This window comes from Filicampus tigris, chromosome 12, assembly GCF_054856515.1.
Source record: "Filicampus tigris isolate MCC_2025a chromosome 12, RoL_Ftig_1.0, whole genome shotgun sequence".
In the NCBI taxonomy this organism is placed as follows: Eukaryota; Metazoa; Chordata; class Actinopteri; order Syngnathiformes; family Syngnathidae; genus Filicampus; species Filicampus tigris.
The window spans coordinates 6,107,052-6,117,500 of record NC_141228.1 but is presented as its reverse complement, the minus strand read 5'-3'; the positions used below and the strand labels follow the sequence as shown (position 1 = coordinate 6,117,500).

The window sequence follows — 10,449 nt, the reverse complement described above, 5'->3', positions numbered from 1 at the left end:
GACTTTAAGAACTTGACGTCATTGCTATTGGTCAGTCCAGACGTGTGTTTGATATTTTTACAAATAATTGAGCAAACTAAAGTGTTGAAAATGCCTTGGTCTCGACAATGCAATGTTAACGGTTGAACAAACATGCGGTTTTGGGGTCTCGTGAAAAGTGATGATTTTGCCCGATGCCAGTGATTATACTGGAACCTCTGACCTTAAAACAGGGGTGCCTAACCCTTTTTGACATAAGATACCTAACCACCTGCTATCGACCAGTTCAGTGTCAACATCACAAACCCACCTAGCTTTCCAGCCTGCAGAAACTAACCACACAACTATTTTTCTTGTCATACAACCACTCGACATCACAGCTCTCTATCCTCTTTTCTCACATGCACGTATACACACGTGCACACATGCGCACGCACGCACACACACACACACGCGTCATGATGAGCAATAGCCATAACTGACCTTAACATGAACGAAATAGAAAAATAAACCAGATACAAGACAGGTAGATTTTTTTAACGTGAAAAAGTGCTTTACTTTCATGAGAAGATGGCATGCGGTCTCAGCAGCATTATTTCATGCTAAAAATAGCTTGGACTGTCAAACAAATGGAGTCGCAATGACAGCTTAGTGAAATGTTTTATCGGAAGAGTAAAAATAGCCATTTATGTGGAAGCAACTTTCAAATGCAATTCATGTGTTAAAAGGGCAGCACAAAATGACTCCCACATATCCTGTGCTCAGGCATCCAGTGAAGCAGGACTCTATGGAGTCTCAACTAAAGAGAATGGACGACACTCGAGTGGATGCTGACGACGTGGTGGAAAAAATCCTCCAAAGCCAAGACTTCACACCCAACCTTCTAGACTCTAGTGCAGAAGGTAACGCACACACATGCACAGACGGTATTGCATTCTTTCTGTGGCTTTTGTGTGTTGCACTCTCCCAATCTGGATCATGGATAGAAGTTTGCATCGTTACATAGCAACCACAAATTCAGACTTGGAAAATAACAGTATTTTTTTTTTTTTTAACTTTTTAAAATTAGGTTATTTATTCATTAATAATTTGCAGCATTTAATAGTTCAAATTTGCTGGTTTTATGCCGTATATTGTTGTGCAATTAATCATGCCAGTCTACATTTCTGTGATTGACTGTAGGGCTGAGCAGTTCATCAAATTCTGATCGATGTAATAGAATGCAATTTTTGAATGGATTAGCAATTATGCTAATACCTATTTAATTGAATTTTACTGCCTGCAGTACACTCAGTCACCACTAGCGGCACCAGGTTTTTTTCCTAATCAAATTTAAAAGGCTTAAACAGACGTAAAACTTCTGAAAATCAGTCATTAGTTAGAAGGCTGCTACAGTTAAAGAGTTTCGAGTTCGTTTTTAAAACTTAGAGGTTAATAACTTTTATTTCAGCACACACAGTAACACAATGCAATATATGAGGTGAACATCTATTCTCTAAATCTACATGCGAATTGGGAGGAATACGTCATGAGAAAACAAACTGCGGTGGGAAGAGTAGCAAAGACAAAAAATAATGAAATAAACAATAAAAGCAATTAAAAATGGATGATCTTGGCATGAGATGGTGGTAACTTTCTAAAATGGCTCCATGATTAACTTATACCCAATTTTAAGTACCAATTTTGTTTTGTACACTGGTCATTTTGCAAATGCTGGATTCGCTAATCGTCTTAGGAGGACTGAGCCGTGGATGTTCTTCCTGATTCAAGCCCCGCATTCGAGCTGGCCAAGTTGTGGAGACAGGAGATGGCAGGAAAAAAGGAAAAAAGTTGGAGAAATCAAAAAGAAAATGAACACTTGAAAGCATATTTCAATCTTCTTGCAGATCTTGGGCACCAAGCATTTTAACTAGTCCACTAATCTTGGCAGCCATATTTTGGACCACTGTTTTAAAGCATTTTAATCCTTTTTTTTTTTTCACCAAAATCTTGTTGTTGCAAAGTACATTCTGTTAGTAAGCTACTTTTTATTTCCTTACTTTGCGTTTGAATGTATTTCACTCTGTTGTTTGTAAATGGTTTTAAATGTATTTTCAATTATGTGAAGCACTTTGCCTTACCTTGCGTATGAAATGTGCGATACATATAAAGCTGTTTTGCATTGCCTATTTTCAGAGGATGGCTTACGTCTGTTTGTTGGGCCTGGAGGAAGTACAGCTCTTGGAAGCCATCATCTTCCTACCAGGTCAGACATGAACTATTCTTTGGGTGCTCGTTTAATGTTTATAAATTCAAACCTACTCTCTGTGTAAAAAAAAAACAAAAAAAACCAGCAACAACAACAGCTGAACATCTAAGGACATTTGAAACTGTCACCATCATAAAACTTTCCCTCATTTCAGTCAGTTTTGGAAATTCACAAGTCTTTCAACTTCTGCAACGGTTATTTATCTAACTTAAAAGTTGAAAAAGAATAAGACAACCTTGAAGCGGATCAACTTCAATCACAATTACAGTGAATTTATTTATTATTATTATTTATTTAAAGTTTCAATTCAAATATGAGTATTTGGCATGTGGTTTCGTAAGTTTCTCCAAAATAAACAGCTTTTCAGGCATGGCTGGACAATAAAAAAAAAAAGTCTGTCATGGAATATGACAAAACATGCATGTATGTTACAAGATTCCACTTTGTCTTATATGTTCTATTTTGTTTTATAAAATTGCAGGGTTGGTGCAGGCGCATACGAGCAAGTGGTGATCAGGCGTTGAAGTGGCTTACGCTCTCCCTACCTTCAAAAGAAAGAAAACTGGAAGCAGTGGCGTGACTATTTCTTGTCTTCTTTTGCCAGGTCACATATTAATCATCTGCAGTCTTGTATTTGGTGCGCTGCGAGTGGCAGATGTCACAATAGCGCCTCCACCTGTTCTTACCTATAATTGAAACACTTGAATATGTATGTCTAATGGTATCACATTCATGTGCGTCAAAAATTTCTATTTGTCTTTTTTTTAAAAATAAATATTATTATGGACTGTTTATGTTCATACCATCCACACATTTCCACAGTGATCAGCTAATTTTTGAACCAAACACTAACAAATATGTATTTTTTTTATTTGAGAATCGGTTGCAAGAGGAATACAGTATAACACCATACATTTTCAATACCGTTTTTAAAATTATGTAGTGTTTTTTTTTTTTTTTTTAACTTTCCTTTGATGTGTTACCAGTTTAATGTTTGCATTGAAGCTGCTGAGAGGCTGTTGTTGTCAACACTCTGAAAGAGGACAGAATAATATTTTACTATAAAGAACAGGTGCCCGACTTGAACCTGGTGTGTGTGCGTATGTATGTGTGTGTGGAAACCACTTTTAATGTATTTCCAGTAATCCAGTCTGGGCTGGGATGTGGTACTGATTTGCCTTGCCAGCAGCATTGGACATATTTGGCTGCAAGAACCCAAACCCCAAAGCCTCATGAAAGATTTGACTTTGGTCATTTTCAAGAATCACGTTTAGAGCACATTCCAACATCATTCCGGAGGAGGCAGATAATGTGAGTCACAGAGCGCGTCAGTGGCTAAATCAAGCACTTTGACATATTTAGCGGTACTTCAAAATGGCAACAAACCAGTTTTACTATTGACTATTACGGAACTTAACAGCCACGTTGCCAGTTACAGTGTTCTCGTTGTACTGTATGTCTAATATATTGTCTGCATTAACCCTTTAGACCTAAACAGAGGTCAGTAGACAAATATCATTTGTAATACGAATGCATGTTGTTTTATATTTGCAGCTCTAGGCTGCAAGGTGACAATAAAGAAAGGATTATAATTTGGACATAAACTACATCTGAGATGCTGACTTTCATGGCCCATGCAGTATAATATAAATTTACAGCAGTGGATTAAATAGAATACCCTTGAACCGCATCAACAATATGATTAACACACAAGTAGTACATTAAGTAGTTATTGTCGGGATAAATGGTGTTGTGGTATATATGAATTGAATGAAATTGAACTGAATAGGCCCAAACTTTACTTAAGTGGGAATTTTGGGACTTCAACAATTCAAACAAAAAAAGATGGCTGCCAATAATCCTAAATCAGATAAATACAAAAAAAAATTGTATATTCCCGCCAGCGAAACTTTTACACCAAATAAATATTTAGCTTTTACACATTTGATGTGGGAAAAGTCATACATTTGATCAAATATTTGGTTATGTGTCTGTGTTCAGAATTAAGCAAACACTCAGTGTTTCAAATATGGCAACAAAGCAAAGTAAAGCAAAGAGTTTCCTTTCTTCCCTTACTATCGAATGTTCTACGACTGCTTAAGTGTAAAGACATTTAGCTGTTTGCGTGTGATGACCATAAATGTGTAATGCAATTACCGTCTGATCAACATATGGCGAACGTAAAGCCATCCCTCTAGAGTCAGTAATTACCAGCCTTATTCTAATATCGAACAAATCCTTCGCTATCAAGCCTATGCACAGTACAAATACCAATTTAACTAGAGAGGAAAAAAAGGTGGAATTCCATTCCAGGGAATCTCACTTCCCAGTGTGGTGTTTACATATGTGCATCTATTGAGCGTTCATGATTTGCACACGTCCCGTTGCCAGGTTGATTTGCAAGTTTCTTTTCTGATTCGTTTTTTGTACCTTCTTACTCAGAATATGATCTCAAATGAGAAGTCTGCACACCATCAAGTATATTTGAATTTGTTTCAGTGTTCAGCATGATTTCAGTGCCATGTTGAAAATGCCAAGATATCACTGTTTGATGTATTCATCATTGATTGACATTGTGCCATTTTTTGCTATGTTGTATTGTTTACAAAATGTGTTCTTGACTCCCTAGATGGTGTTAAATGATTTTAGTGCTGCCAAATATGTTTCGAGTCAGTTTATTATGTCTTACCTGTGCCGCAGGTTAAGTCACGTGTGTAACTAACATGTTGTTACAAACATGGTTGCTTCCTCTCTTCTGTGAAGCTGTTGTCTATATAAAAGTGCAACTTGTATTTTTATGTCAAGTGATGTACTGCGCTGTTTAAACTCCAGTGGTTCCTGTTTCCCTTCAGATCATTTTTGCTTCCTTAAACTGTGCTGAATTGACATGTACCGTACACTGTTGAATAAAATAAAATCAAGTTACTCAAACACATGTGCTCTAGAATTTTTTTTAATTTTTTTTTATTGTCTTACTTCCTTCTAAACAAACACTCTGGTCTGGATGACCTCACTTGAAATTTTACTCTCCAACTGAGTGGACGCTAACGAACCATCTCCCAGTGTTCTTCTTCTACGTGGCTGCTCTCTGCATAGCCACTATCCATCGGATCATTCGGATCTTCATCTCCAAGGTCTACAAACGCAGCGTGACCGCCATAGGTACATTGGCTTTCAGTTTCTTCAGCTTGAAGTATTACTTGCAATTTAAAGCTGCGGTTGCAGAGGGCAATGGTACCTTGTTCCAGAATGCAGATAATCACAGCAGAGCGCGTCTGATTCATTTTAATTTGGGGATCATCTATGATGAGTTGACTCAGATTTCCCAAACTTCCACTCAGCTCACGTAACTTGGGGCAGCAATTCCACAGCAGGTGCAGGGGAACAGACACATGCCTGACGTAGAGAGAACATGCAGCAATACTTAATTTGGTAAAGGCCAACCAAACAGATCAACAAACGGTACAAAGTAGGCAGCCAGTCTACAGTGGCATCATCTAATAGTTGAGCTTTATAGGATATAAGGCTGATTTTGAGTTGCAATTATTTAAAAAAAAAAAAAAGCAGTTTTTTATGACAAATCTGATGTCACGTGTGCATTCATTACATTAAATAAATTAAAAATGGCCGCAATGACACAAAAAGTGAAAAATTTCAAGGGGTCTGAATATGCCACAAATGCCTATATGCCTAAAAATGCCACAATATTTTGTTGTCGTCATGTCACGATATTAATAGCAGCAAATCTATTTAAAAGCCCAAGTTCTTTTCCAGCGCTCTCAGGTGGTTAGTTTATTAGTGCCGTTTAATTTGATGCCAGATGTTTAAGATTCTATGCTAATCGCCAAGAGGAGCCCATAACTGGCCAAGCCTATTTCTTCGTGATTATACAGTATATCGCCAACCTCCCCACAACAACGTTATAATTTTCGTATCGTGAGGTTCGTACCGTGATATTATCGTATCGTGACATTTGGATATCGTGATATCCTTAATAGATACTGTAGATAGATAATTACTGGGATAGAAAGCTCGAGATTCACACATTTGGTTAAATTAATCAGACGGTGTCAATCAAAATTAAATTCCATCCTTGGGCTGTAATTAGGATACACACCTGTGTAATGTGTGACACTGCGGCTCTTGACTATTTGTCCAGAAGATCTCTCGATACACTTCTTCTCGCTTGTCCTCCTCCACTGGATTTTCCCCTTCCTGTTTCTCTTGGGTTTGATTAATTTTAACATCAATCAGAGAAATACGGAGATATTGTACATGTACTCAGCCAAGTCTATTAAAGATTCAATAAATCCTGGTAGCACAATTGCTATCTGCCGCCTAGCCAGCATAAAACAACAAATGCATCCTGTACTTTTGCCTCCCACAAGCTTCAAACGACTTGTGAACAATAGTCTGAGGGTCATCTTAAAAAACTCCAATGTAACGTGTGAAGATCATAGTTGGGACTTGAACCTGTCTGTCCTCACCCTGGCACATTTTTTAAAGAGTGACTCTTACCCGTCAGCTTTTCCAGCCATTCATTTTTCATCTTTTCTGCCCAATACAGCAACTCACTAACCAGGGTCTTCCGCAGGATGTTGTGGTCACGTAGGCTGGGATAAGTTGAACTATAAAGCTAATCGGGAAACACATTTACAATAGTTGCACAGCTCATTCGCATTGTTTTACAACTAAAGCAGTCAACATAATTGTATGACTAAACTCTGCTGCCTTGTAAATCTACTTACCAGTTTGTACGGGAACTGATCTTCTGCAATGTCACCTAACATGTGACCATGTCTGTTCACCGTCAGCCTGCGAAACACACCGATCTGGGTGCAAAAGCCAATACTCTCCTCTTGGCCTAGGGGAGCTCGTCCCACACCAGTGAACTCTGCCTTATAGCCAAACTCCGAACATACATTCTGGGACCTGAAAACAAACCCTGATTTCAGCTCATATTGCATATCTTCACATTACAAAATGACGATTTTTCTTCAAATAACGGCCTCGGACCTCTCATGTCATCCACTTCAAGTAAACACCCTATCCAAATAGACACGTCCCGGTTTCCCATCAGAAAAGAAAAAAATGGCTGAAATGATCTCATTTCATATACGCTGTTCACACAATGACATCAAATATTAATGGTTGAGCCTATTTGATCCTCAGTAGTCACTAAGCTGCAAAGCCCATAAAGCAGCACCAAAGCACGTACACATTCCCTCAAAATAATTAAATTGTGGAGATTGAACACATTATGTAAATAGCTTCCTTGTACTTTATTAAAGATGATGTTATGTACTGTATGGAGGCAGGTAATGTTAAGCATTCCAGGGAAGATAGACAACTTATTTGCTGCCCCCAGTCAACCTTGATTTTTGACATCTTTCTAGTTCTCAATAGCCCTTCTTTTAAACTTCTTGCATTTCACTTAAAGAAAAACTGTTTGTCTAATATGATTTTTTTTTTTTAAATCCATTTGTGTGTTTACACCATTTTGAGTATAAGACACAACAAAACAGCATTTCTGTGTGGAGTGTGCAGTTGAGACTACTCCAGTGTCTCCAGACACTCTGGCTTCCTCCTACATTACAAATTAATACATGCTAGGTTTAGTGAAGACTCCAAATTGTCGGGCCGGGCCGAATCAATCAGCCAATATTAGCTCTCTTACAGTCGGCAATAATCGGCTAATAATTTGCGAAGTGTTTTGTTGTTGTTGTTTTACAAGATAGGACAAAGATAATGATTTAAATACCTAAAAAACGTTTTGTAATATTTACTCATACAGTACAGTCAAAATGTTCTGCCTGCAATTCATATCTTTGCTGTTGTAAGAGTTAAGTGACCAAAAAATAAGTTATTTTAGTCATTCTACAACTTCTTTAATTAATTGGTCGATTAATTGTTTATTGGAATTTTATTCTGCCAGATATCGGAATCTGCTTCAAAAAATCCATATCGGTTGGGCTCTACTAAATTGCCCATTGATGTGAATGTTGTCTGTCTATGCATGCCCGGTGATTGACTGGCAACCAGTCTAGGTTCAACCCCATTTCACACAGGCATCTGTACCAGCTCACCCGTGACCCTAATGAGGGCGAGTGCTATCAAAAACGGTTGTACGAAATGCATACATTCTGCACAGTGTCAGCTACAATAACAAACACATGATTGGATGGACATGAATGTATTAAAAAAAACAGCAACAATAACAAAAACATACCAGGATTGGAACTCCACTCTGGTCCACTCAAACTTGTGATCACTGTGCCTGAAACCAGATATTCCAGGAAAAAGCTTGTTGAACTCAGAATTTGGGGTGCTGATGATCACTGTCTGCGGAGCCATGTATCCAAAGACCACCTCAGAAAACTGATCCAAATCATCAAGAGGGAGGTGCTCAATGCTGTAGAAATCCAAGGAGGGGAGTGAGGACATTAAACAACACAAAAAGAGCACCTTTAAATTATGTAAACATACACACAAATGAATAGATGCCGGTGACACCCACACACATACACCCACACACGTGCACACACACACGCACATACACCCCACACAAAAACACACAAAAACACCTTACAGCTCAATACTGGTCACCAAGTCGAATCCTCTAAAGCGAGCATCTTTTTGTGTGACAGAGCCCTGGTATAACTGCACGCACAGTTGATCACGAGTTGGTTGCAGATAATCAGTGGATAAAGGAGCCAGTCCATGCCTGTGGTCAATGCATCATTGACATCACAAAAAAAAAAAAAAAAGTTTGAATTCGGATGTAAGTGTTCATATTGACAGCGTGAGACTAGTGTCATTTTATCCACCATTACAAAACTAAAAAGTTGATCTTAAATGCAGTTGTGAACGCATGTCACTGGCCAGGAGCCAAGCATTGGTCATGAGAGGGTGTATTTTCTTGGAAATATGAGAGGAAGCTGGAGAACATGCAAACTCTACACAAGGAAGGTTGATCTGAGATTTGAACCCGAAACCTCTTGACTGTGAAGCAGATGGGCTACCTAAGTACGTACTCTGTATATAGCATGCATCAAACTTGTTTTCATATTTTGTCTCTTAATTATCAGTCGAAATAAATGACGAGGACATACTTGCTAAACCTCCATGGAAATCGGTTGTTGGGAAATATTGTGTTGATGTCGAAGGCGCACTTACATCTTTTTTCTCAACTTGGTGCCATTGAGGTCAACGCCGACCAACAATTCAATTTGACGGTGAAACTTGAGCTTTTGAAGAAGGCTGCACTCAGCGCAGCCCAAATCCACCACCTACACAAAATGTCAAATGTCTGAAAAGATTCGGTCATGCAGACGGACTTAGTGCTGTAATCGAGGAAATTAAGTTAAACCAAGGACGATATCATTATCTCTCAGGCCAGAAGTATCTGACAGAGTTCATTACTAGCAGGTGCCAAAAGAATGAAATCGTACCTTTTTGGGGTTATTCCTCCTGACAAAGTCAACGACAAAGTCATGTCTCTGCCTGTGAAGCGACGGTTTGAACAGTGAGGACATTTCCCTCCCGCTGTTTTGTAGTTGTACTTTCAGCTGCAATTACCGAGTTAGAAATTGCTATTAGCACTCCCAACGCTAGATGGCGATGTTGACTCTTGAGCTTTTTTTTTGGGGGGGGGGTCTTCAAAGCGGAAACATAGACATTTTTATTTATTTTTTTTAACTTTACAACACGTTCGCAATTTGTTCAGGGGTAACAGCAAAGGTTTCAGATAAGTGTCACAACGTATGTAGACTTGTCTGTCTACATACGAACAGAAAAACAGTACGAAGTGGAGAGAAATTATTACATTTTACCTTATGAATGTGGAATTTCCCTAAAAGTAAAATAATATTCATCACATAACTAATTGATACATTTTCATATTCAAAACCAGATATGATAACCTTGGGTTTAATCTCTATACATTTGCCAATTTTAGTGAGCATAAAGTTACTTACATCACTCCAAAATTTAGATGTAACTGGACAGTGACAAAATAAATGAATTGTGGTTTCAGGATCCAATTTGCAAAAGGAACATATCATGTCTATATCACCAAATTGGAAATAAGGACATTACTAGGATAAATATTGTGTAAAATTTTGAAATTAATTTCTTTACACTTATTCGAGATACAGAATTTAAAGGGGCATAACCACACTCCAGTTGATATCTTCAAATTGTGAATCCCCCCCAAAATTTGC

At 38.1% G+C, this 10,449-nt stretch overlaps 2 protein-coding genes across 7 annotated transcripts in view; one reads left to right on the top strand and one right to left on the bottom strand.

Moving 5' to 3' along the window:
* Positions 1 to 5,158, top strand: part of eeig2b (EEIG family member 2b) — a 43,705-nt gene extending 38,547 nt beyond the window's left edge. For all 6 annotated transcript variants that reach the window (XM_086046896.1, XM_086046894.1, XM_086046893.1 and 3 more), the window contains exons 9-11: positions 745 to 881; positions 2,155 to 2,224; positions 2,709 to 5,158. In XM_086046896.1, coding sequence (XP_085903022.1) covers positions 745 to 881; positions 2,155 to 2,224; positions 2,709 to 2,751 — 250 coding nt within the window. In that variant the 3' untranslated portion in view covers positions 2,752 to 5,158. The remainder of the gene's footprint in view (positions 1 to 744; positions 882 to 2,154; positions 2,225 to 2,708) is intronic.
* Positions 5,159 to 5,184: 26 nt separating this feature from the next.
* henmt1 (HEN methyltransferase 1) lies at positions 5,185 to 9,857 on the bottom strand. The gene is made up of 9 exons (XM_086046890.1): positions 9,679 to 9,857; positions 9,404 to 9,516; positions 8,817 to 8,951; positions 8,457 to 8,639; positions 6,976 to 7,159; positions 6,746 to 6,863; positions 6,345 to 6,450; positions 5,466 to 5,623; positions 5,185 to 5,363 (listed from the first exon to the last, which is right to left on the bottom strand). The coding sequence occupies exons 1-9, from the start codon at positions 9,760 to 9,762 to the stop codon at positions 5,272 to 5,274; spliced, it is 1,173 nt and encodes a 390-aa protein (XP_085903016.1). The 5' UTR covers positions 9,763 to 9,857; the 3' UTR covers positions 5,185 to 5,271.
* Positions 9,858 to 10,449: the final 592 nt, after the last annotated feature.

What these genes read in the sequence shown, in the direction of transcription:
- henmt1 (XM_086046890.1), bottom strand. Translation starts at nt 9,762, where the DNA reads ATGTCCTCACTGTTCAAACCGTCGCTTCACAGGCAGAGACATGACTTT. An exon ending in ACCAAGTTGAGAAAAAAGAT is followed by an intron (nt 8,952 to 9,403) that starts GTAAGTGCGCCT and finishes CATTGACCACAG; the next exon opens with GCATGGACTGGCTCCTTTAT. An exon ending in TTGGTGACCAGTATTGAGCT is followed by an intron (nt 8,640 to 8,816) that starts GTAAGGTGTTTT and finishes GGATTTCTACAG; the next exon opens with CATTGAGCACCTCCCTCTTG.